At 40.5% G+C, this 27,439-nt stretch overlaps 1 protein-coding gene across 3 annotated transcripts in view; it reads right to left on the bottom strand.

Moving 5' to 3' along the window:
* The window catches only part of PLXNB2 (plexin B2), a 338,143-nt gene that overhangs the window by 30,068 nt on the left and 280,636 nt on the right, over positions 1-27,439 (bottom strand). For all 3 annotated transcript variants that reach the window (XM_048836863.2, XM_048836862.2, XM_048836861.2), the window contains 10 exons: positions 23,747-23,919; positions 20,608-20,756; positions 17,871-17,979; positions 10,540-10,676; positions 9,297-9,467; positions 6,528-6,660; positions 4,465-4,695; positions 3,967-4,143; positions 3,186-3,325; positions 1,723-1,823 (listed from right to left, as the gene is read on the bottom strand). In XM_048836863.2, the coding sequence (XP_048692820.2) occupies positions 1,723-1,823; positions 3,186-3,325; positions 3,967-4,143; positions 4,465-4,695; positions 6,528-6,660; positions 9,297-9,467; positions 10,540-10,676; positions 17,871-17,979; positions 20,608-20,756; positions 23,747-23,919 (1,521 nt within the window). The remainder of the gene's footprint in view (positions 1-1,722; positions 1,824-3,185; positions 3,326-3,966; positions 4,144-4,464; positions 4,696-6,527; positions 6,661-9,296; positions 9,468-10,539; positions 10,677-17,870; positions 17,980-20,607; positions 20,757-23,746; positions 23,920-27,439) is intronic.

Here is a 27,439-nt window from a genome sequence, read left to right as displayed (position 1 = left end):
ACTAGAATACCATGTTAATTAATATAATGGCCTGTCATCGTGGCAATTTTTATTTGACCACGTAATTTATCCTGGTTCTCTTTATTCTGTTACACTCAGCCAATTCTAAGAAAGAAAACATCTCATGGTTTCAAGCTTCGTGCTGTGTGTGTTCTTCTACCCTAATCATCACTTCCTTTACTATGACTGCTCTGATGCATGCAGGAAGACTCCTCTTCCTACATTTGCCATAATCAATATTATATGCATCTAGAAACTACTTTCATTTAAGTGCTTTACTTTACTACTAGCCAAGACAACGTGAATCTTATGTGCTAGATTACACTGTTAGAGACAATTTGTGTTTCTCCTGTGCCCAGGGAGGCAGCTGTGCTGGAGTAGGAGATGAACCCCACACTCCAGCAGGCACCAGTACTCCCTACACTCTTCTGGGAGTCCTGGCAGGGGACAGGCAGCTTCACATTCCAGAAACAGCTTTGAGAAACCGAGGGCAGAAAAGAAGAGGGATTACAAAGGCCAGCTGGTAAGGGAGTCTAATAAGCAGAGATGGCTCCAAACGGGGACCTTGATCTTCAGCCCTTCAAATTTCAGAGTGGCCTTTGAAGCTGAATCCCTTAGTCCAAACAGTTGCTACAGAGCTTTGGTATTGGGTAGGGTCCAAAATTGGAACAGGCCAATTTTCCAGATGTGACTCAAGTATAATGGGAAAAAAACTATTCTGAGACAATTTCGGCACCAATGGCAGAAATCTCAGGGTAACAGTAGATTTTATGAGTTTTCCACTATTCAAGATGGCAGAAATCTTGTCAGATTATCTACAGAGTCAATTCAAACCCATACCCTGAATTCCCAAAGCTAAATCTAAGCCAAATTCAGATTCAACCACCACTTTTTCAGCCCATCTCTGTTAATAAGAAACAAGTAATTTCTCTTTAGGAAAAAAAGATGCTTTGTTATAGAAGCAAAGATAGGTTATTTCAGCATAAACAAATAGTGTATTTTAGACGGTGATATGACAGGTCAAGGTAATCACTTAGGCCAAAGTTTTCAAACGTGGGTGCCTGAATTAGACACCAAAATAAGTAGCCTGATATTCAGAGGTGCTGTGCTCTTACAGCTCCCATTGATTTCCTTCAGGTGATGTCTCTTTACATACAGTAAAGAATGAACCAGCTCCTCAAATCAGGTTCCATTATTTCCCGTTACAAAGAGGTACATTTTCTTCTTCTCTCTGATTTTCCCAGACTTAAAAGATATTGCAGTCTATCTTCATAAACTCATAGCGCACCAATTCATATATTTTGTGGCTTTCCTAACATAATATTTTTATTAAAATAAAATGTGTCACATTTTATCAACAGCATAAATACAGACTACAGTTACTTATTGTGAAATAGGTGACTTTTCAGTACCAGTGGCAGCTTTTTAATAGTAATCATAAAAAAACATAGTTTCTATTTCCATTTGCTGATTTAATTCCTTGTGCTTATTTTATCTTTACCCTAAAAACCTGTTTCCTTTAATCACTTTCACTCTATTTAATCTTATTTATGGCCTTCATTGTCAGAAGAATATGTACTGTACATTGATGTCTGCAATCAAGAGTAGTTATACTGGCTTGTAGTTACACCCAAGAAACAGTTTAAGCAAGACAGTGCAGTAGTTTTAGCCCAATTTAGGATTTCTCATTAGGGTCCATAAGAAATCTAACATCAATCATACCTGTGAATTCCTTTTTGCACCTATCTCTGACACTTTCTTCCAATCCTTCAAGCTGTGACTTGATTTTTTCATATTCACGTTCTGCTTGTTGGCTTTTTCGTCTTTAAGGAATAAAGTACGATTTTGAAAGTTATTAACGGTAAAAGTAAAGCATTTTGCAATTGCACTGATTGGAAAGGCTGAGGGATCATAGGAAGACTGTTTCTTTTCCTCTTTACCTTTAATAACGAAAGTGGAGGAGATAGTGGGTCAGATCTTCAGCTAATGTAAATCGATGTAGCTCTACAATGAAACTGCTTACACAGATCGGCTGATGATCTGGCCCAATGATTTTAACCTTATTAGGATACATTTGTTAGCACATTTTAAACACAGCTACTTCACTTGTGCAAGCTGGACAGAGAATGCAATAAGCACTCACAGCACATTCCACAACAGCTGCTGAGTCACGACTAAGGCTTGTCTACACTTAAGATAGGTCAACATAGTTACGACGCTGACAGATGTGAAAAATTCACACCCCTGAATGTCATTGTTAAGATGACCTAACCCCTGGTGTAGGTGTGGCTAGATCAATAGAAGACTTCTTCTGTTGACTTAGCTACTTCCATTTGGGGAGGTGGATTAGTTACATGGCCAGAAATACCCCTTCAGTCACGGTAAGAAGTGTCTACACTACAGCAACACAGTGGCAGTGTTGTAGCTGTGCTTCTGTAACATCCAGAGCATAGACATGGCTTAAGTCAGTACATGCACAGGATCATACTGAGCAGGTTATGGGAGATCTAAGGGAGTTTCAACATTGTACAGGGGCAAATACTATAAAGCACTGCATCTCAGTTGTACAGCTTTGCATCATTACAGTGAAATCCACCAAGCTTATACGCTACTTACATCCCACTTAAGACTGCAAAATAGGCCCCAAGTAGGACTTAGGTGGTGTATAGTTCTGATACTGGCACTCCACAAAGGGGTGAATTTCACCATTAGTCATGAAATGTGTATGTGGTAATATGTGGCTCAGCTGTAAAGGCCGGAATATCCACTCAGACAGATCCAACCATCTCAGGTCTACAGAGTGTTGACAAAGGAAGCTTAAACATTGACTAATACACATGCAAAGCAGCAATATTTTCACTAGCATGAAGGCACTTCAGCTGCAATTTCAAGACTGTGTGTGCGCACCTTACCCCCTCAGTGTGCAGTGTGAAAACCTGGGCCAATCTGTTTGGGCTTACAGCAGAGAAAGAATACTGGGCTGACTGGCACCAAGGAATACCACTGAAAGGGTCTATGTGAGGGGAATTATTGGTACAAATGTTATCCAGCTACTTCCTTTAAAATGTTTAGTTTATTAAGTGATCAAGATGGTTTCTCTTTGCAGATGAGAACAGTTTGCTCTTCTGCCCCATCAGCCTTCTCCTTCAGAGCTTTGGGACAGCCATAGCATCCAACTATCTTACCTGTAACAGTAGATAGAGATGATGATAATGGCCACCATAGGAAAAATTACAGATGGCAAAATCACATCCAGGGGTACGTCACTCACACGTGTGTCATATTCCACCCTTCCTAGGATCCATTCTCTGAGGCCAAATTTCACCTGAAGAATTAAATACATACTTATACCTGCCTCAGAAATGTAACTAGAAGATTATTCAATAATTTAGCTGCCATGCTTTAGTTTCTTAGTAATCTTTATAATCTATAGAATTCCTAGTCCAGATTGCCAAACAGGTATAATATGCAGATACAATTTTTTTGCTGGCATAAATTGGCATAGCTCCAATGAAGTTAATGAATTAATGGAGCAGCACCTATTTATTCCAGCAGGTAAGTTGGCCCTTATTACATAAAAGGAAAAGAAAAACCTATTACTATACAAAGGAATTTAAGGCCCAATCCTGTAAGCACTTACTACCCAGAATAGTGATGGACTGTAACGGGACTTGTCAAGATAGAAAACCCGATTTCTAGTTGTGAGTATGCATAAGACTGGACCCCTTAATAAAAGCGGCAATCAACATCTTGGGACATTCTATTTATCTACAATCCTTTTATAGATAGCAGGCAGAATCTGGAAGTGGAGTGGAGTCACAAGATAGTTTCCTTTATATAATGTGCCACTGAAAAATAAACCCATGCAAATAGGAAGCTACTGTAGCAGTGTCACAAACACAGTACTCCATACCCTCCTCTCTACACACATGCTATTAAAGACAACTTGCAGGGAAGGTGACATACAATGAATTCAGGCAAGTTATTGATTGTATCCCTCTTCTGCCTTCTCTTTGGCTGAGGTTGTACTACTGGTGGTTCACAATATAGATCCTTGTCAGTCAGTGTTTTTATGTTGCAGGGTTCTGCCCCCACAAAAGCTTGAGCCTCCTCTATCGTCATGGCTTTGTTCAGATTACTGCCCTAGACAGAAAATATAAGGCTAAGTCATTTTAGCTGCAAAGCCACGGGTGAAGCAATCCACAAGTTACACAATATTTTGTACAGTTCATTTTCAACAGAGGATGTAGTTCTGACATCAATGTGAAGGGGGAGGAAAAAATACCCCCAGGCTTTTACACACAGAGGAAATCTATTAATTCTGTGGGAACACAGCTAATATGGAAATTCCAGATTCCAGCAGTGGAGGGCAGCATGCAGTTTTTAAGGATGAAAGGAAAATCTCACACCTATATATTTATTATAATGATAAAACTAGAACCAGCCATGTCTTGTCAAGTTTACCTCTGCATGAATAACGTTGTTGACTTGTTTTTTGATGCCATCAGTGAAGTTTTCAAATGTTGGATCCGCAACATATTTAAAGGAATCATTGTTCTCAATGTTTAGAACCAAATTGTAACCATCCATTTTAATAAGAGTAGTAATCCTATAGTTTTCTGGATCCTCTAATATTGGTGGAGAAGAGAAGACTATTGTGCTTTCATTGATTTTTGCAATATCTTTTCCTTCAAACTAAAAAGCAAACAAAACATTTTGGGTTTTGATTAGATCATGTTATTTGCTGCTGAACATTTAACACCTAAAAATACAACACAACCAAGTTAAATAAAAAAGGTGAGGCTTCTCAGATACTTTTGGAAAAGAAAAAAATCACTGGACAAAAATAAATCATCGCTTCAGTGTGGGTTAGTATTTAGGCCCAAAGCAAAATCCGAAGGTCTGAACACTCCCGAAGTTGGCAGAAAGTCTGTGTCATTATCTGAATTTTGTGGGTTTGAACCATTTTAGGGCGATTTAATGTTGAGAACATAGGATTGGTGGGGCTGGGGTGGTAACGCCTTAGCTTTAATCCAGACTGGTTTTGACTCTTCTGCAACTTTGGGCACATCACTTGTCTTCAAGGCATTTATAAATAACAGAGACGTTATCAGCTTAATATAAATGCTCAGTACCATTTATGAATAAAATACATTAAACACCAACCAGCTAACTCACAACAAACCTTATCTTCCACCACAATGAATGTTTATTTCTAAGGCACCTCATGCTTGAAAATGTCTGGATCCTAACAGTAGAATTTTTTTTATATATAATTTCTTCCTCCCCATCCCAATCCTTTGCATTAGGTGTTCCTTGACACATTAAAAAAGTACTATTATACAAATAGTCTACTCTAGGAACCCTCTTCAACCAATCATTAACATAAATAACAACACACAAACCAGCAGCTATCTTTATGACTTCTAGTACATTTTGGATACTACCATAATATAATGAAATGAAAATAAAGTGAACTTAAAAGTAAACAAATGGTGGACAGACCGCATTTACAGCACCTCCAAATAGAGGTTTTTTATATATTTGAATAAATATATACAGGGGGGAGAAACACTTGAGAATATTAAACAAAGTTTTGCTAAGGAAAAGTTTTTCATGAGTTTAGTGTAGGCCAGATATAGTAGAACTTCATCTGTTAGCCTACGTTGTAGTAGTTGCCGTAAATAGACTAAGAAAGGTGGACAGTGTCTTAAGAAAAGCACAAAAATTGTATGGATTCTTAAAAGTTAAATTATGTATTTGAAATTAGAACTGAAAATAGACAATAGGAAAACAAACGTTAGTTTTTGAACAAGTTTTGAACTATGTCCCCATCAAAGAGACATTTTTAGCTTCTTAATCAGGTGATAAACTGTAGTCTTCCTGAGAAATATTGCAGTTATTTGTAGTGAAGGGGTCTGCTTAGCATCAGATGCTGGACGGGTAGTTTTAAAATTTCATGTATAAGGATATGCACACACTACAGGAAGAATATGCCAGGAATGGGCAAAAAAAGTAGGAACTTTTCAGTTTGCAAACCCAAATTGAATGGGTTTGGATTTTGCAAAGCCAAGAGCAGGAGCAGTTTAGATTTGAGTCCAGAATTGTCCAAACATCTACAGCTCAGTAGGGAAGACAGGGGATAGGATACATGATCCCACTTTGGACTTGCCAAAGAATTTCAGTTGCCCCGTTCAAGGCTCGGTTCTACAACCCTTATTCATGTTGAAAAGTACCTTACTGTTTGAGTTGTCTCTTTGAAATCAAGGGGGCTTGCTTGCATTGTAAGGTACTAATCAACGTAAGTAAGGATGGAAGAATTGGGCCCTTAGTTTGCGGCTGAAAAAAGTACAAATATTGACAGGGTTTATGTACCTGAGGTTTTCTTTAAACCATTTAGGCCCAATCCAAACCCCACTGACATCCGTGGACAGATTTCAATGGGGTTTGGGATCAGGCTCTGTTTAGACATCACACTGATGATGAAGACAGCATGTCTGACCAATAAATAAATAAATAAAAATTACCTTTCTGGAGTCTAGACTGTGTATTTGTCTCTTCTTCCTTCTGGAAGGCCCATGAAGTTCAGCAGTTACAACTATGGAGAAACTCTGGATGATATCAAACCCAGTTCCCGTTACAGTAATATTTCTCCCTCCACTGAAAAAGCAGACACAAGTCAAACATGAGTAAAGTTCTACAACCATACAATAGCTCCATCTAGGACTTCTTCCTCTTAAAATATTTTTTGCATAGCTTTGCATGCAGGTGCTTGTACAATAGTTAGGTATCAAATGTAAGAACTTCCAGTAAACCAAATATGGATATAAAATTTTGAAGTGATACAGCTGATCCAAACCCCGTGGCCTATTTGTGATTTTTATATTGACATTTTTAAATTGTTTAAAATATTTTTCCTTGCCTTTATCACTCTTTGGCAGCACGGAAGAGGGGTGGGGAAGATGGGGAGAACACTACACAAACAGGGGAACCTAACACAATGGTTGGTGGTTCCTACCAAAATGACTCAGTGCTTGGATGAGATCAGCTCATGGATGAAAAATAGCCGGCTGAAAGTGAAGCTGAGCAAGACACAGGTTATGCTGGTGGGCAAAGGAAAGCATTTTGAAGAATTTGTAGCCATGGAGCATTCTCCTTTAGTTGAAGATACACACCCACAACTGGTCAATGCAGTCTCCAGGTTAGGACTACTCTTGGATTCCTCACTGAGGCTAAGCTCTCACAGAGCAGCATCTGTGCGTAACGCTTTCCATCATTTCCGGGTACCTAGGAGACTCTACCCTATCATGACAGACAGTGATCTGGCCTCAGTTATTCATGCCTTAATGACCTCTTGGCTGGACTACAGTAAGGCAGTATACCTGGGGATGAAGTACCTTTAGCACTTAAACTCCCACTTATTCAGAAGACTGCAGTGCATCTCTATAGTAATGCTGGTTACCCCAAGCACATCACACCTGTCCTCTGCTCCCTACCCTGGCTTCCCATAGAATCAAGTCAAGTCTTAGACCTCATCTTCAAGGTGCTCCATTGCCTGGCATCAGGATATTTCAAAGAGCCTCTAAAGCTCTGGGACAAAGACCATACTCATCAACTTTGCTCCTCCAGCTCAGTGGAACTCCCTACAACAGAAGATAAAGCTTTCTAAGGGGCTGGTCCAAGACTGTGGAATGAACTCCATCAGGAATTAAGGATCACCACAAACCTCATCATCTTCCATTCCAAGTGCAAGATGCACTTCTTCAACCTTACCTTCTCTGACATAAATGCATAGCAACATGCATATTAAAAGAGCCCCTACCAAAACAGGACACTTCACTGCAAGCACATCTCCCTCAAGAGAGAGGATGAGAGAATAAACATGTGCCATATTAGTCATGTTGCTTACTGCATTCCTGGAAGGTGCTCTGATAGTGTGCTGATGAGTGTTATAAGAACCTATATAGAAAGGAATAAAGGTCACAAGGTGTTGGCTCTCTTTGTTGCAGTTGATAGATGCATTAATAATTAAGAAAGACTTAGCGTAAATTTCCACCCACCAACGATCCCAATAATCATGACGGGGAGGGAAGGTGATCCATAGAATAATCTAATAAAATGAGTTCCACTTTATCAAAAGTTTTGAGAATCCCTGGAGTGACTGACTATAAAGGGGGAAAATTAGACTGATTACAAAGCGCTGTCAAATGTACCAAGTAAACAAAAGAAAGACAACTATTGTCCCACTAATCTCTTAAATGGTAATAATCTTAAACATTATTTTACATAAAAGGTCGTGTTCAAGGAGCCTGGTAAGTCACAGCTGATTTAACTTTTAAGATGCTGTTCGGGTCATCATCTCATGTTGGGGTTTTTGGTAGAAAGTGACAGCATTTGAGATTGGGCTCGTTCCCTCTAATCTCTCAGGATATGAAAATACCAAGATGTCCTCTACTAGGCAGCAAGATTAAGATATTAAGAAGCTGAAGCCCATGAGTAAAGATCACAGTTTTTGTCCTGAGCCCTTGAAATGAGGAGTACTCTGGGAGGACTTCTATACAGGTACACTGTCAAATAGTTCAAAGTATCATGTTGGGATTTCCTGTTTGCTTTTATGTTTAGGCTATCGGTATTTTTCTTTTCAGAAAGAACTGAAGAAACCACCAGTTTGGCTGTAGATTAAAAAAAAAAACAAAAACAAAAAACAACACACACAGACACACAAAATCTCTTAAAAACCCTGCTGAACTCCAATTGTGCTTTTTAACCAGCTACTACTTGCCCTACTGGAACAAAGCCGGCAAGTCATAATTTATTCTTTTTTATTTCCATCATATCAACTCTTATTAATAGCCGAGCAAGCCATGTTTCAGAAATGGATGGACACGGACATTTTGACAGCTTTATGTTATCAGGTGATGACTTCTGCTTTAACGGGAATAAGATTAATTTTAAAAAGCAAGGTAAAACTAGGGTAGATTGACGTTCTCCTTAAATACATCTCCATCTCTTTTCTTTTTCCTTTAAGAAATCTGTATTTTAAAAGAAGTTAATTAATTTTCCTATTTCAAGATTTAGCTTTGAAAAAGGTATTATTAAAGTTTTGAAGTAAACAGAATACATTATTAAAACGTGTTGGCAATGGTTTGGGAAAAAATGTACAGACTCATATACTTAACCTTTCTGCAGAGACACAGTATATTGGCTTTCATTTAAATAGTTCCATATGAAGAAAAACTACCACACCCCCATATCTACTAAGAATGAACGTAATTATAATAGAAACATTTCATTACCTGCTGAAGCTATTTTTTGGAAAGAATTTAGTGACGGTAGGATTTTTGCTATATGCAAACATTAAACTATCCAATTTGTTCTTTGTGTTTCCGTGATGCACCATTACATGAACTTCTTCAACTTTGTCATGTTGTCCTGTGATGCAAACTATTTGTTCACCAAAATCAGTGCTGGAAATTGGAGGGGGAAAAAAGGGGAAACAAGGCTCAAATTACCAGCATTGTTATTAATCATCATCTTTATTACGGTAGTGCCTAAGAGACGACCAAGAATGGGGCCTCACTGTGTTAGGCATTGAACAAATGGTAGCACAGTCCCTGCCCCAAAGAGTTTACAATCTAAATAGACAAGGTAGACATGGGAGAAGGGGAGAGGCGTGGGGGAAACACAAGCCCCATGAACAAAGTGATCACTGCAAACGTGCTAGTTCCAAAATTTTGGTTTTTGGGGTGGTCTAGTTAGAAGGGGATCAGCTACATGGAAAGAAGAAGGGAAGGGAAGAGCGGTGAGGGGGATGGGGCAGTGGAGAAGAGACTAAGAGGGGTGGGGTTGAGTGACCTGAGGTGAAGAGATTGTGAGGAGGGGGATGGAGAGGGTTGGAGCAAACAACCAATCAGTACAGGGCAGAGAAAGTCCAGTCAAAACTCAAAGTTTTCTGTCAGAAGGTTCCTGCTCTGGCTGCTTCTGTAGCTATTCCTACCTGCTGGATTCTCTGGCTGGTTCTTGGCTGCAGTTTACCCTGGCCACATGGCTGGGAATGGTGGGGGGCTGAGGGAAGGCTTTGTACTACTCTGTATTACTGTCACAAAGTGACAAGTTTTAATAAGGGCAAAGCTTCATAAAAAAATAAAAGACAAGCGCTTCCTTCCCTCTTCCCACCCCATCCCTTAATGCCTTCTTGAAGCTAACGCCCTCCTACCTTCCATCCTCCCCCACCCGTCCCCTGTGATTCACAGAATAAATAGAAACAACCAAAAACCTACCCCAAAAATTAATGAACAAACAAAATCATGGCACCAACTTAATGTTCACAAACCATCACTCTGTTTGCACCGCTTCTGTGTTCTATCCCTTTCTCTCACTCTATGTCCGTCTTATCTGTTTAGAGATGGTAAACCATTTGGGGCAGGGATCTCCTCTCACAATAGATTTGCACAATGCCTAGCATAGATGAGCTCTGATCTCGGTTGGTGCTAGTGGAGTACAAGTCAATATTATGGAAGTTAAGTGCTGCATACGTACATGTTGCAGGGCACATCACCAAGGAAAACGCTAACATCTTTCTGGGAACCAGTTTCCAGATTGTTCCCAGTGATTGTAAGGATGGTCCCACCAGCTTGCGGGCCTTTTGTTGGACTTATTCCTGTAGGATCAGGTTGCTGTAAGGAAGAAATGGCAACAAACTAATTAAACACATGGGTTTAAGTTTTTACTTTACAATGGAATTATTTACATTTCTAGTGATTACAGACTAAGTTTTCAACAATGACTAGTATTTTTGGATGCCTAACTTGAAACATCTAAATGAAAGCCTGATTTTTAGAGAGTTGTTTCTCTGAAAAATCAGTCCCCATTAAGGGGGTCTCAATTTGAGGCAATTTTGAAAAGGACAGTATCAATATGGATGTGAAGAATAAAAAAAACTATGAGAATAATAGGGTTATGAACTGATCTTCCACAACAGACTATTCTTCATTAGAGAATGAGGTGATTAACAGGTAATGTTGTATCCTCTCTCCAACATGCCCTGTGCGATTTTTAGCAAATATATTAGCATTTCTTCTTTTTGATCGGAGTTCGGCCTGCACAGATTCTTCTCCCCATACAGCAATTAGATCCAGTGTCTCCAGTTCGCTCCACGCTGGAGCTCGTTTGCGATTCTGGGACTGCATGGTCACCTGTGCTGCTGAGCTCCCCATGCTGACCAAACAGGAAAGTCAAAAGTTCCCAGGGCTTTTCCTGTGTACCTGGCTAGTGCATCGGAGTTCAAAGCGCTGTCCAGAGTGGTCATATTGGAGCACTCCGGGATAGCTCCCGGAAGCCAATACTGTCGATTTGCGTCTGCACTACCCCAGCAAGGTCAATTTTAGCACTACTCCCCTCGCTGGGGAGGAGCACAGAAGTAGATTTTAAGAGCCCTTTAAGTTGACGGAACAGGGTTGGTTGTGTGGACGCATCCATTTTAAAACGGACCTAACATGGCTAAATTCGACCTAACCCCGTAGTGTAGACCAGAGCTAAGGACTGTATCTGCACCAGAGTGCAGCATCGAACTTGAAGTGTGATTATTATTAATCATCATCTTTATTACGGTAGTGCCTAAGAGACGACCAAGAATGGGGCCCCACTGTGTTAGGCACTGAACAAATGGTAGCACAGTCCCTGCCCCAAAGAGTTTACAATCTAAATAGACAAGGTAGACATGGGAGAAGGGGAGAGGCGTGGGGGAAACACAAGCCCCATGAACAAAGTGATCACTGCAAACGTGCTAGTTCCAAAATTTTGGTTTTTGGGGTGGTCTAGTTAGAAGGGGATCAGCTACATGGAAAGAAGAAGGGAAGGAAGAGCGGTGAGGGGGATGGGGCAGTGGAGAAGAGACTAAGAGGGGTGGGGTTGAGTGACCCGACGGGTAGCAGTCAGGTATTGCAAGCTTCCACAGGGCTATCGCCACTGTTAATGGTACCTAAGAATCCCTGTTGGAGCTGCTGTAGGTGGCAGTAAAGAAGGAGACAGAACTTGGACAGAAGTTGCACTTTAATCCCTATTTTTCTAAAGCTCAAACTCATTTACTAACAGCTCCTCAAAGGACTAATTTAAAGACAGATAAAATGGAGAGGCTGAAGATGAATATTCAGTACTAAACTATTAAAAATAATGTTCTAAATACTATGAAACCTACAAATATAAGTGTTACTAGAGATGGCATAACAGCGTGTACTGAACTGCGTATCTGAGATTCTTTGAGGTGATCTCTAATAAGTGGGCATTGCTTGTCCAGGGTTCATTATGCTAAACCAGGCGGGGAAATGGGTGCCTTGATTTTTCCTGAGGTGTTTCTTAATGGACCAATAAACACGCTCCGGGGTGTCTTCATGGTTTGATGAAAAGCACTTTTCAGAAATGCAATCACGTTGGCTGGTGTAGTACAAGATCTTTTAAATCTCTTGCTGAATGTTGAGATGGTTTCAATATGTACTTGCAATATTAATTGCATTAGCCTTGTTTGATAGCAATAAGCATCAAATTATCTGAAAAGAAGGCAGCCTGATACCACAGCTGGTATCAAAATGAACTACCAACAGGAGAGAGAGGTTAGATACTTAGTAACTGCACAACACTTTTGCTTTGGGGATCTTGGCACACTTTACAACTGTTGAGAGGGCTGTCTTGCTGTAATGCTGGTTCTAGGTTCCCTATAATTCCCAATTCCCACCCCACCCCTTCCCATGGCATCCATGTCTGATCCAAAATGTTAAGATGCAAACAGATTGAAAACGGCTCATGCTACTGCATGTGTGCCAAGCATGTATTATCAATACAGCCTACAAAGGCATGTGGATGCAGAATCAGGAGTGGAACAAGCAATAGTCACAGTATACTTTCTCTCACATTAGCACAAGCATTTTCAAAGGCAGCCTAAACCTTTACAGATGGCACTGGCCCAGGAGGTAAGTCCACTGCATGGTCTACGCGATGGTATTAAGTCCAGCGATAGCCTTTATACAAGATGCTACTTGGAGGCTCAGCTTGTCTCAAGGCTCAGCTTGTCTCTATAGATCCAGTATTCTTGAGAGGAAGGTGAGTCTTCTCCCCTGGTGTAGGGTCATGCTGACAGAATGACAGACATGAGCACTTGTGGTTTATTCTCGGATTCTTTCCAGTCTCTGCCTTGAAACTAGTACATAACTGGCTTGGTTGATTCTTTTTCTATCTGTCTTTGTTTTCTAGATTTCTGTCACGTTCCCATATTCTTGTTCAGTTACTATATATTCATGCTGCCAGGCTGCTCTGGATAAGAAGTCAGTTCTGTACATCTAAACTGTAGCACTGCAGTTTCAGTAGCAAACACTGAAGGTGTTTTGGGGTTGCTAGCAGTGGTTTTTTAGAAATGTTTAGTGGTTTAGGGTCATTTTCTACTTCAATGGTTTGCCATCCTTGAACATGCAAATGTAAAACTTTTGAAAATGATATGAAAATGAAAATGATCTCAAGACATTGCGTTTCAATTTGAGTCTCTTTTTCCATTGGTGACTAGACATTTTTGTCTCTTTTGTACGAGTGATACCCCAAGCCCCACCACACTGACATTGTGTAGGAGCCTCTTCACAACATAGTATTTCAGGATTGGATACTTAGTCACCAGCTTTCTGATACTTGTGATGGCTGCGTCGTGATGAGGTAACCATCACGCAACTTCGCAACTTCGTCCAGTAGTTGCCTAAAGTGTTTGCACACATGTGAGAGGCTTGGGAGAAACTATCAGCTTGCATATCCTAATAATCTCTGAACTGATTTAATATCTGTAGGTTGGGCAGCCACTGTATTGCTTTTATGTTTTCAGGGTCAGGTCTTAGAACTTGCAAGGTCAGCAAATGTCTTGTGTATGGTAGAGCAGTCAATCTTTTTTTTTCAATTTTAGGTTTACTTCCCTGGCTCTCTGTAGCAGATAGATGAGGTTGTGGTTGTGATCTACCACAGCTACTGCCATGTCGTCTCCATTTCTGTACACTAGAATGTCTTCAGCTATGATGCTGAGCCTGTGAATCCTGTTAGTACATCTCATTGGCAGTGTCAATATTCGTTTGCTGCATGTTTGATTCTCAATAACATTCTCAGTCATCTGTATCTACCTGCTGGCATCCAAAGTGTGGCTCCGTATCTGTTTTCCTTATGCAGTAGCACTTGCCAATAACGGTCTTTGGCATCAAGTACTGAGTATATTTTTGCTTTTTGCTAAGTCAGGCAATATTTCTTCAATTGTAGGCATGTGGTTGTGAGCTCTTGTTAGTACCTAGCTTAAATTGCTTGCATCAATGCAAATACACAGCTTGCCTGGCTTCTCGGTGACTACCATGCTGTTTATCCAGCTTGTGGGCTCTGTGACTAACAAGGATGCCTTCTTTTCCACTTGCTTTACTACTCCCATTTTTTCTTCTTTATGTAATGGGTGCTCTGCGAGGCAGATGCTCTATTGGCTTAATTGTTTAATCTATTTCTAGGTATAACATTCCTTGAACATCTGGGATGTCTTCCGATACCTCATGGTAAGTTTTTAGCGGCTTTGTTGAAGGGATGGCAGAGTACATTGCCTACTCTGGGTATGTATGGTTGCTTGTGTGTCTATTGGTTGAATTATTTGTCCCAAGTTTAGTGTCACTATGTTAATCAATTTGCTCATTTTAGCTGAAAGTGGTAGCTTCTATGTTCTTTAACTTTCTACTCCTGGGGGAATCATGTTTGTTGTCTGTATTGTTAATGACATACTTGCTGACAGATATTATGAAATAAATTACCAAAATAATTGAAACTGGTATGATTATATTGTGTTATTTTGACAAAATATGCAGAAATTTAAAATATTGTGTGCAGAATATTTTATTTTTTGGCACAGAATTCCCCCAGAAGTAGTACTCTTAGTAGTCTGATATTGTGACTCACTGCCATAGTAACAAGCAACCAGACAGATAAAGGAAAGAAAACTGGTTTGGCTTTTCGCTGTTCAGGTGCTGCTATTTCATTTGTAAAGACGTGTAGAGCTGTCAGTATTCCAGATGTTTGGGATGGCTGGACATTGAGAAATTAGAAGGAGCATTTTATTTCCATTGTACCAGTAATGGCTATGTTAAAACTGACAGAAAATGTTCAAGTCATTGTTAACCTATGCCTGATTCTGCTTACACTGAAGTCAATGCCAAAAGGACTGGTGACTTCAGTGGAGCAGGGCTCTTAACAGTTAGTTTCAAGTGGAAAGGTTGGTAGTAATTTACAAGGTATGGAAGGAATTTTACTGCACCTAGTCACATATGAAAGGATGCTGTAAAAGGGAAGAGACTAGAAACATTTGACAACATGCAAGCCTTTATGTACAACAGACTGCTACAGAGGGGAACTGAACTGGTCTGTGTTGTCTTTTATTTCATTAATTTCCTATTGTAATGCTACGCTTATGTTCTTGTGTAACCATAACATTTTTTAAAATGATCACTGAATGTTTAACTTTAATCTATTTGACATGCTAGGGGTGCTCTAAGCGGATTACAGACGCACATTACCATCTTTCCCAGTAGGAGAACAGCAGGTTAATGTATCCAAGAAAGAATCAGTAAAAATACATAACTGTAGAAATACACAGCAGAAATTGTATTTATTTTAAAAGAGGATTTTTTTCCCCACGTGTAGAAATACTGAATAAGTTGGATACTTTTAAAACAAAACAAATGTCTTCTTTCTACTTAAAAAGTCTGACGAGCATTCTTGTAGAGTACCTACCCACAGACAATGAATAAATAAGATCCAAAACCATGCCAAAACAGAAGCTTTTAAGACCACATAAACAGACTAGATTGTCTGTTTTGATCTTCTGTTGCCACTCCAGAAGCCAGAAAGGACCATTCCACCCTTGTAGATGTGTGCAAGCATGTGTGACACCTACAAACTAATTTTATTCCTGCTGTCAGAAGCGGTCTGTGTTTCCTCATGGAAAGAGAGGGAAGACAAGCCAAACAAGAGGTTGGCATCTCAGCTTAAGGCACACAGCATTACCCTTTCAGATTTGGTGCTACTTGGCATTGCTACACATTTTGTAAGTAGAGCCATGTTGGAGATATGAAGCCTCCCAAGTATTATTTCTTTTCCCATATTCAGGATTGTTTTTTTTTCAGCAACGGCTTGCTCATTTCTATCATACTTTAAAAAAAACAACCCTAATCTCATAACGCAAACAGACATATAGACCGGGACACCGTCTGTCTTGAATTTTCAGACATACTGCTCAGCTAACGTCTATGTATAGAAGGTTCCTCGGGAGCAAAGGCAAAGCAGTTAAAGAGTCTCTCTTTCCTTTTAGTACTAAAGAGCAGAGGCTGCCCACCTCTTCCCTCAGGTCTGAAGAGGAGTTAATAAGCAGCTCGGAACCATTCTGAGGTGATGAGAAGAAAGGTCTTCTAAACATAGGAGGCTGGTTAAGACTCCTCTTTAAAAATAAACTTTTATTTTGCCCAGTGTTGTCACACAATCTAGCACAGAATGCATTACAGCTAGAAGGATGGTACAATTATGGCAAAATCCACCCAGCACAATAAGTTCTTGTGAAGCCCTCATCCCTTTTATGCTCTACTGATATAATCCATGCTCCAGAAACCTTTATATTACAACTGTGATAGATGAGATATGGCAGTCTTGGGAACTAGTGGAGATATCCAGGTAAGGAGAGTGATGATCAATGCAGGGAAGTTTCATGGAAAAATGAGATATATGAAGTGTGGGGGGGCTTTTGGCAGTAAAAAGTGGGAGCAAAGGAGTGGACCTAGAAAGAGAGGATCTACAGCTAGCGAGAGGAGGAGCTGTGCTGGAAACAGTGAGTTGACTTGCCTTCTCTCTACAAGGACCCTACCCTGCTCCACTGGCTGCCATTTTAGACTTGGCTCACCTTCCACTGCTGGGTCCCACTTCTTACCTCACATTTGTTGTCCTGCGTTTCTGAAGAGTTAATAGCATGAAAGTTAAAACTGCCTGGGAGGAGAGGGGGAAGGACAGGAGTAAAACCCAGCCCTTACATGCTGTGTTTTACAGGCTTTACTTTTAACCTATCAAATCTGATAATGGGATTATTTAAATCTCTCCATTATAATAGATCCATATTATCTTCTAGTGCCCACACATATACAACTAACGCCACTGGAATCTACAACACAGGCTACTAAAGCCATAGGCTGCAACAACTGCAACTAAGCACCACACTGGGGCACAGCAATTAAGATGCAGTTGAGGACTTTCCTTCAGTATAGTGACAAATCAAAGTAAATAGCTTGTCTAATGTGCTGCACATCATGCTGTTTGTGGCACTGCTTATTTCTGAGCATGCCGTGCTTTTGAACAAAACAATTTGTTGAAAAATACTAAATTAAAATGTGCAGTGTCATTACTTATTCTTCAGTGGCTACACATTAATTGTCATGATTAAGACTACTGGCTAATCTAAACACACTGATGAAAAAAAACTAGTGCAATTACCATGTCTAAAGAATGCCTAATTTTTTCAATGTTGAGTTTTTTGTTCATCAGTGACACAGTACCTAGGTTCATTACAGATGCTTTTTCTCTACCATAGTTTTCATCATTTGAACTGTGGACAGCATTGTCCTATTTCAAGGCTTTGTATCTGCTGTTCAGAGGGATCTTCATTGCTTCTATTATATATTAAAACCTTTGAGTGTGTTTTCCAACACACATGAATGAGCAAAGACCAATATTTCTGTTTCTGAAATAAAGTCTATAAAATACAATCACTTCTGTTTGTCCCAATGGTAAATTAAAAACAAGAAACATGTAGAACACTTATAAAACATACTTACTTGGTATGTAAATTGTACTTCATTTGTTGAGCTACCTCGTTTTCCACTTATATCAACTTCAATTTCACCGTGTAAGGGTTTTGAGACGTTTCCAACTTGACACACAATCCTAATCAGAAATAGTGTACCTGTAAGTTTATAACTTTCTCCATTTTGTCTGTTGAAAAAAGTGAATCTTAACACATATGTAAGGCATCACTTTGACAACACTAGAATCTGAAGTCTTTATTTAGCTACCATATGTAGCACAAGAAGAAGTGAAAGCTTCCTCACCATATCTCACTGTACCTCAACCTGTCATGAAGAGACCATCCCCTAAGGATGCGAGAGGATAGCTCAGTCCTCTATCCATTAGGACCAAAGCTGTGGACCGCCAACTCTACACAGTGGCTACTAAGCAGCTATTGAATGGCAGTGACTTTTGGTCACTATTGACAGATAAAACTCACACTAGTAATCAAGTAGCACACTAAAGAGCACTTCTTGGTAAGTTTCTCTCTCTTTTTTTGGTTCTTTCAGTCTTGAGATAATTGCTATTCTTCTTTAAAAAATGTACTATTGTCTATTAAGAATTAAATATCAGAATCGCTCTTCCCAGTATAATGTACTTAAATTAGGACCTAAATAAAGGGTTGTCAAGTCCTACAGCAGATTACTCCAGAATTATCTGTCGGAGTCCTGGCACATGGACAAAATTTTCCAAATTCTTGTAAGCCTTGGCTTATGTATTGCTGCTGGAGCCTGCACTCAGTTCCTCATAATTTTGACTTGAAAGCTATGTATCCTTGAAAGTTATGTCTTCTTGTTAGGCACAGAGAGGAAATGTTACCTTCAGAAGAATTTGCAAAATGTGTCACCTACTAGAAGTTGAAAGAGAGAAGTGGTCATTATAATATAAAATATGCAGTGGTGCTGTTAGTAGTGGCAGGATAACAGGGATTTTTTTTTAAATGGGTTTGTATTGATGTATAATAGTGTCTTTAATCTGAGAATCAGCAATCCATTTCGAGAGGTAGGTAAGTAGGAGTATCCCTCTATATTACATGGGGAAACAGAGAGAAAGAAAGTGTGTTGTCCAAGGTCACACAAAAAGTGAATAGTGGAGCTAAAAAGAGAACCCAGGTCTCCTGATACTCTCTTCTCTACTAAATAGACAATATTGTCTCCTAAAACATCTAACATTTTACTAAAGAAAAGGTGAAACAATGGGAAGGATTGGATGCTTTAGAAATCTTCAAAAAAGGAAAAATGTAAAACACAAAACAATGTGCAAAGAGAATGGAAAGTGGCACTAAAAGAAAGTTACAGGCAAATGTTCTAAATTGTTTTTTGAATACCTTATTTTTTCAACCCTTATACACACCTAGATTTATAAATAAATTAAAGTATGCAAGTTGTATACATTCATTCCTTTTACCACACTGGTAGAGATAAGCAAAGTAGAAACATTACTGCGATACAAGGATACAATCACCTAAAATCTGGCTTCCCCTCCAAGTGTTTAAATCAAAGTTTTAGAAAAGGCACAAAACCAAGGACATTGGGGGAATTCTTGTATGGCTATACTGTGCTTCTGATGCTTTTGCAAATACTTTGGGATGGGAAAGAAAGAGGTGCATCTGAGGGTGATGTTGCATGCATGGGTAAGTGTAAAAACAGCCACTGAGAAACTGGTGTATAGAGAGATTTCTGTTCTGACCAAAAATGATTCTCAAGATTCTTGGGACCTAGGGTATGTCTACATTGCCTGACATTCAGACAATGGGAGTTTGAATAGCAGTGCCCACCCCCACACTTAGAACTATGGGGCAGCGTAGAAAAGCCCGGAACATCTGAATCCATTAACTGAGTTCTCAAAAACTAGCCACTACCTAAACATCTCAAAAGTTCCTTTAAACAGATTAAAATATGAGGAGTTACTGTAATACAGTTAAAATAACCCAAAAGAGAGTCAAGTTTCAACTGCATAATTTTAAATATAAAAAATTATCATCAGTCATCTCCGTTCAATTGTATTGCTTGCTTCTACTAATATCACCACCTATTCCTTACATAGCACTTTTCATCAGCTCATCTCAAAACTGACTTCATCTTGAAATTATTTGTTTGACAAGACTTGGGCTAAATAGCTAAGATGCCTTTAATTTAAACAACAAACAGATAGTTTTGAGACATATGTAGTAAATATTCAGGACAGCTTTTCAAACCAAAAGAATCAATTACAAGCTTGAAAATGCACTCTTAATGTGACAAATCTGTTTCTGTATATAAGTCGTTATATAACGGGTGGCCAAAATTACTGGCCCTCTGAGCTGTGTACAATCTTCAGCAGTTCGAGAGCTAAGGCACTCCTGCTGAAGCCCCAAACCCTGGAAGGTGCACCCGGGAGGGCTGAAGCCCTGAGAACCCCTGTCCCCACTGGACAGAAGCCCCTACCTCACCATCCCATCGCAAGGCAGAAGTCCTGAGCTCCCCCCCGCCCCACCACAAGTCTGGTAGGCGGAGAATGGGGGAGAGTGTGGGGCTTGCAAGCCACACTTTAATGGTAAAAGAGCTGCTCTCAAGTCACAGTTTGGCTACCCGTGTTATATAACATGGTTTTGTATAAATCTTGAGAGAGATGTCAGTTCTAACAATTTTAAGTAACACTGTATTACTGCCTCTTTGTATGAATACTTCCTGATAATTGCACAGAAATCCTTTTTCTAAAATCTCTCACAGAAAACATCACAAGTACCTGGTGGAAACAGAGTAGAACTTCTCTCTGAAAAGGCATTTTGTGCCTGCCACGGTTATACTTTTGACATCCTCAGCTTTTATACCCAAATTAGATCCCATTATGGTCAGAAGGATTCCACCACTTAGTGGCCCAGTCTTTGGTTCAATCTGTGAGGGGAAAAAAGAAATTACAATGATGGCGCTGCTCTTACATATGGTTTAAATCCACAACACCTTGCAGTCTGTTAAAAATACAGGTGTTGTGTTTTTTACATAGGCCTCATAAAAAAGAGGCTAAGAAACCTCTTAAATTACATGCTCAGTTAAAAGTACAGAATCTATAGTAACCTGTTGTTGATTTGAAATCTATAATAACAATACAATTCTATGAGAGAGACAAGGTGGGTTAGGTAATATCTTTTATTCGACCAATTTCTGGTGGTAAGAGAGAAGCTTTCAAACTTACATGGAACCTCACCCAACTTGTTTCTCTAATATCCTGTGACCAACATGCTATATAACTGCAAACATAGAATTCTATAACAGTTTATTACAACAAAGACCCCCAGCAGACTATATCTATTATATACAAAATTCCTGGCTGGTGTTTTATCCTTTTTATTATTTTGTTGTGCTTATTTTTCAGAATATCACATTCTTTAAATGATGTATTGAGACTTATTAGGTTGAATCACACCACTTCGGAGAGCATTTCTAGCTAATTCAAGAGCATTTGCATTTATCCTTCCTGTTGTGTGCATGTGTATTTTTGTTTTGTTTTGTAATCATTTCTGCTTTGGAGGATTGTATCAGATGCCCAGTAGACTCTGGGACACAAAGAATGGTGCACAGAGGCCTATCACAGACACTTCTGCTAACCTGCTATCCCTCCTTATTGTATCAGATGAGAGGCGGCAACATTATTGATCATATTTGTGATTGAAAATAAAGACCAAAAAGGGTAGAGGTGGATTTCCACAGCTTAGACAAGCATCTGAATTTGAACACTTATCTGAACCTTCCAACGTTTTGATAATTCACCTGTCTAGCAGTTTCTGTGTAGGAGTTCCAGAAAGCCTGTTCAGATTTTTAATCTTAGAGAACTGGAGCCTATTGTACAGCATTTCAGACAGCTGCCCTGGCAGGGGAAGGCATTTAATACCTCGTTGAAGGACCATCACTGAAGAACTAGGACTATCAACTTTGAACGACACCTACTAGCCCATCCTCATGCAACAGTGGTATTTCTAGATGGGGAGATGCATGCCTGGTGGACATGGACCTTCACCATTGGAACCCACAGTACAGAGACTGAGGCCCTACGTAAGAGCAGAGTTCTGCTCTGTGCAGGGACGCGACATATAGGAATTTGCTACATATATGAACTTGCAGGAAGCGGAGGGCAGGAGGGATTCAGCCAGGCCTGAAACACTGATGAACCACTGTTTCATAGAAGGGGTGAGCTTAGTCTAAGGGAGGGTGTATCTCACGGCTTTTTGTTCATTTCAAAGATCTACAACTTTTGAGTGCTCCAACAGTAAAGTCAATGTGGATAAGAAATTCCTTTGCTAAGCCTGTGTTCCTTGTTTTCATGGAGGAGTGTTCACGTTTCATGTTGTCCCTGAAGGAGTTAACTGAGAAACTGAAAGCACCCACAGCCTATGTGCAGGTTGGTGGGAGCATGTGTAAGCAACTCTGGTGGGAGAGTTCTTGGGAGGTCTCAGATGCTGATCTCAGGGTCGAGAGTGGGTGAACGGAGGAGTCCCAGATCACCAAAAAGGCATCAGACAAGAGGTCTGTGCCCAGAAGCATGCCCTGGACTCCCAGAACTAGAAAGAGTGACTAGATTTCACCCAGACCCAGACGGCTTGGAAGCACATGTGACCCAGTGATCAGATCTGCTTCAATAGTGATGACAATTATAGTGCAGGCTACAGGCTCAGTTTGAAACACACTTTTTGACAGAGATGACAATATCCTGGACAAACCTCCTGGAATTAAGATAAACATTACTGAATTAAGTTTAATACCTCTGGGGTTCATTGGATTAAAAATGCAATTGTGTATGTGTTATTGTGGAATTATATGTAATTTCTCTAAGATATGAATTAATGCAATCTCCGAGATATCATGTGAACTTCAAAAAGACCGTGTTGAACAATACTATTGACACGACTGATCTTTTGGGACAACGTGTGTGAAGTGGAATTCCTAAGAAGTACTGGTAGGAGGCGTGTTGGGTCCCTTCTGGGAGCAGCGGGGCCAGGGTAGACTGGGAGCCTGACTTGGCCTCACTGTGCCGCCGACTGGGAGCCACCGGAGGTAAGTGCTGCCCGGCAGGAGGCTGCACCCCAACCCCCAGCCCTGAGCCCCCTTCCTGGTGCCAGCACCCTGAACCCCAACCCAGAACCCTTCCCAGTGGCAGCACCCTGTAACCCTCCTGCACCCCAACTCCCTGCCCCAGCCCTGACCCCGCTCCCAGGGCCCATACCCCGCACTCCCTCCTGAACGCCAACACTCTGCCCCAGCTTGGAACCCCCTCCTGCACCCAAACTCCCTCCCAGAGCTTGCACCCCAACCCCCTGCCCCAGGGTCAGCCTAGAGCCCCCTCCCACACTGCAAACACCTCGGCCCTAGCCCAGAGCCCGCACCCCCTCCCAAACTCCAACTCCCTACCCCAGCCTGGTAAAAGTGAGTGAGGGTGAGGGAGAGCGAGTGACGGAGAAGGGGGGATGGAATGAGTGGGGCGGGGCTTTGGGGAAGGGGTGGGGCCTCAGGGAAAGGGCAGGGTAGACCCTGGGTTGCCCTCAAATTCAAAAAGTGATCTTGGGTGTAAAAATGTTGGAGAGCACTGGTGTAGAGTGTGCTCTACAGCATGCTTGGGTAACACAGAGCTCAGATAAGAATAAATCCATACTAGTCAAGTAAACCATGCTAACTCCCTGGTACCAACCACCATGTTTAAGTAAGTACTGCTAGCATGGTACATTGTGGTAGATCTCTCTTGTTAGCAAGCTTTGCAGATACACCACGCCAATACCAACTCCTGGCAGCTAATTTAAAAACTTACTTAAATGCTTTGAGAAACGCTTCTTTCAGTATGCAATGTTTTCTTCATGAAAAGACAATACATTGGTAGGCAGAAAAAACAATCTTACCTGAGTAATGACGGGATGAGGGCATGTGTTCGTAGGAGAAGCTTTACACAGGTTCTCATAAATGCACTTGCTTGGCTTTCCCTCTTCTTCACACCAGACGCATTTGTAGCCAGGATCAGCCGCAAGACATAAGCTGCAGTCACTTCGGCCATAAGAGCAGTTGTATAAAGTCACTAAAATGACAATTATAAAAAGATGTACAAGTGCAGTGTCAAGCCAATTATTGTTTCAAGGATATGCTCTCTTTTAACAAGATGATGGGGAAGAAAAACCATAATGCTGTGGCCAGAGTCTTCCCATTCAGTAGGCCAATCCTGCCCAGAGCACAGTGTATTTAACTACATAAAAGGTATTTACTGAGAACCAAGAAGCTCTATTTACTTATTTATTTTCTGCCAGTTTAGCACAATAAAAGCTTCCATGCACAGGCTTTGAACAACCTACCAATTATTTAAAATTAAAGATCCAAATACAGCTCCATCTGTTCACCCATTGTACCAGGGAGTAGCTCTTCAAATACCACAACCCCCGTACATCGGCCTATACATCTATTCAAAGGCCAGCTGAAACAAACGGGCCTTTCAGGTGTACTGAAAGTTATTAAAAATCCAGGCTGTTTCCGATAGGAGAAGAGAGGAGGGTATTCCAGAGTCCAAATTCCCAAGAAGAAGGCCCCCTCTATAGTATTGAGGGTGATCTAGCATCAGCACCTCTGCTGATCGCAAATGTATCAGTGTATCACAGGGAGAGAGAGTCTCTCATGTAGGGTGCTCCCAGGTCATTCAGGATTTTCTAGGCCAACACTTTAAAAATCTCCGTGGAAGCAATCTAGTCGTTTTTGAATACCAAGGCAGTTCTCCTTAATTTATTCCTGGCCTTAAAATTATTCCCTTTTAGTAAGTGAACTGTTTCATGGTTTTCAATTCTTTTCCTTCTGAGTTGCCACCCCCTAAGTATGCACTGTCCCTTCTGCAAAAAATTGCAGTTAAATCCCAGTGTGTAACCTAGCAACTAACACAGCCCATCATCCCATAGAGACTGTAGCACAACTGTCATGCTGGCTAGCTACTGAACAGTGCTCCTTTTATTGAACCATGCAGCAACAGTCCCAGAGAAGCAAAGTTTACCTTAGACCTTAGGGTTGTCTGTGCAGTACAGCAAAACAGATTAGAAGGATAGAACCGCTCTAACTGCTCCATGTAGACCCTGCTGGCACAAACTAAAATGTACCTAGTTTATGTTAAAGTGCACAGAGTGCTCTACAAATCATACCCCTTCAATGTGCTTTGCCAAGACCACGGAGATAGGCCCTTAGTCTCTGTTGTGATACATAATCAGCACACAAAATCACCCTTAGTACGTAAAGCTCAAGCCTAGCTACGCAGCCAAGCATTACAGCACCATGAGAAAAGCCCAGGTTTGGAAGACAGCTTTTGGACATGCACTTGATAGCTACTATAGTGGAAACCGGATAGGTTGAAGAGGTGCCACACCATCTCAGGACAGAAGGGGTACGTAAGCAGTGCAAGCAACCCTGTAGAGATCTTTCTTCTTGCTAGTCAGTTTACCAAGTGATATTAATGAAAGCACTGGAGGAAGGTACTTCCTTAGAGTGAAGTGCAGCAAGTAATCATTGCTGAATGGAGGCTGAGGAAGGAGGTTTGGGAGGGAGAGGAGAATGGCTGCTTTTGGAATGCATAGGTTAAGTCCATCCTCAAAAGGTCTGACTGAAAAGGGCATGCACTTGCCCTTCTTTAGCTCCTAGAGGATTAGAACTCTGGGTAGAGCATCAGCTAAATTACTCTCCAACTTCTACCATTTCAGTGCACTTTTATTTACTGGAAAAGAATAACAGAAGATACTTAATTTAATAATAAGCAATTAGGCACTGAAGTAACAGCAATAGGTTTTTAATGCTAATTCCAAGAGGCTACCATATCAGATTACTTTTCTAACTCAATAGTAATGTAAAAACACATTTTCTCCATCTCTGTCCTCAGTAGTGCAGTGATGTCTTTGTTAGGCATGCACAATATAATGGTGCCCAGTAGAGCCAGTCGCTCTGCAACACGTACATTGAATGACGTCAGTATGGTTCTTCCGTGGAGAGTGCCTTTTTAAAAACAGCACCTTCTAAACAGCAGATGTGCTTGCCGCGTGTATTCAGAGCCCCAGCTGGTGACTTCAATGACAGTTTTTATTTTCATTACTGTGCAGCATTAATACAGTTGAGAGTGAAAGACCTGGATTTTATTCCTTCTTGTGCACTATCAATGATGGTTTCTATAATTCAACCAGTTGTACCAGTGTGAACCCATTCAATGTAATGGGGTTGGACTGGTGGTCGCTGGGTGCCTACGGTGGGCTGCAGGACCCTTGTTACTGCTAATGATGAAACAGTAGGAAAAGACCTAACTTGACTGAGATTTCATGTTGAGTTTGCAGTATTAAGAGTTATGGGAGGGGTGAGGAGAGTCTCTTTTTACTTGTACACCTAGCTAATTTGGTCTGAAAACCACTTAGATATGGAGCCTCTCAGTCACTGAGTCATTTTAAACAGTATTTATTTACTCATTCATTCTGCAATTAAAAAAAAAAAGCAAATTTAGTGCTGGGGAAAAGGTGCCAGACTGACAACCCCACTTTAACTAGAGAATTAACACTTCCCTTTATCCTTGGAACAGACAGCACAGGCTGCAGCAGGGAAAGCTTTTCCCACATCTACAAACATGAACATAATTTGCAAGATGTAACAGATTGCTTTCTTAATCCAGCACTCATAAACTGGTAATAGTTTGCACAGGAACTTTAACAAGTGGGGTTGTTAATTCCTCCCTTTGCCTCCACACACCCTACAATCTCCACCCACACCACCACATGACAACCTGACAAAGCAAAGGAACATATTTACTGAGTTACTTCGTCATCCTTCATTGGCTAGAACAGGAGTCTCGCTCCCTTTCTCTGCAAACAAAGGCAGCACAGCAACATCTTGAAGTCTCTTACACCCAGAGGTGTGAAAGGGACAGGGAAAGACAGAGTCTTAAGTATTAAACAATCCTTCACTCCCTGACCAAATCATTAAATATAGGAGCAGCAATCCACTCATTAGATTCAGACTTATCCATCACCTTTAGATCCAAGCTGTGAAGTAACTGGTAACAAGGACAAAAACATGAAAGGGATAGATATATTGGATTTCATACTGTTCAAAAGCCCCCAGTGGTCTGAGATTTAAAATGCTATCATAACTTAGTATTCACTTGTGTTGTACAAAGAAGAGGCTTTTTTTTTTTTTTTTTTTTTTTACACTGGAGAGTTCAAAAGTGCTGGAATTGAAATAATTGAGTACCTTCTGAGCAAAGTCCATTCCTCCAAAGTCAGTCCCTTTCAAGGTGCAATGTGATGTTTAAAAACCATTATGCTATGGACTTCACACGGTAAGGACATTTTAAAGCAAGGGAGAATTTGGATAAAAACATTCATACAAAAGAGAAAAAAAAAGACATTTTGCCAGTATTTTTCAGCCTTTGTGATTATTGTAGATGTGTATTTGAACAAGAGCCTTCCTTTAATAATAACACTGCTTCCTTTTTTCTCTTTCTTTCTTTCTTTCCTTTTTTTTTTCTTTTGCACCAGATCCTGTAAGATTCTGGATTTATAACATCATAATTCTTTGGAATGGAAATGTTG

This window comes from Caretta caretta, chromosome 1 (genome assembly GCF_965140235.1).
Source record: "Caretta caretta isolate rCarCar2 chromosome 1, rCarCar1.hap1, whole genome shotgun sequence".
Lineage (NCBI taxonomy): Eukaryota > Metazoa > Chordata > Testudines > Cheloniidae > Caretta > Caretta caretta.
Note: the sequence above shows the minus strand (reverse complement) of the source record. Positions and strands in the feature narration are given on the sequence as shown.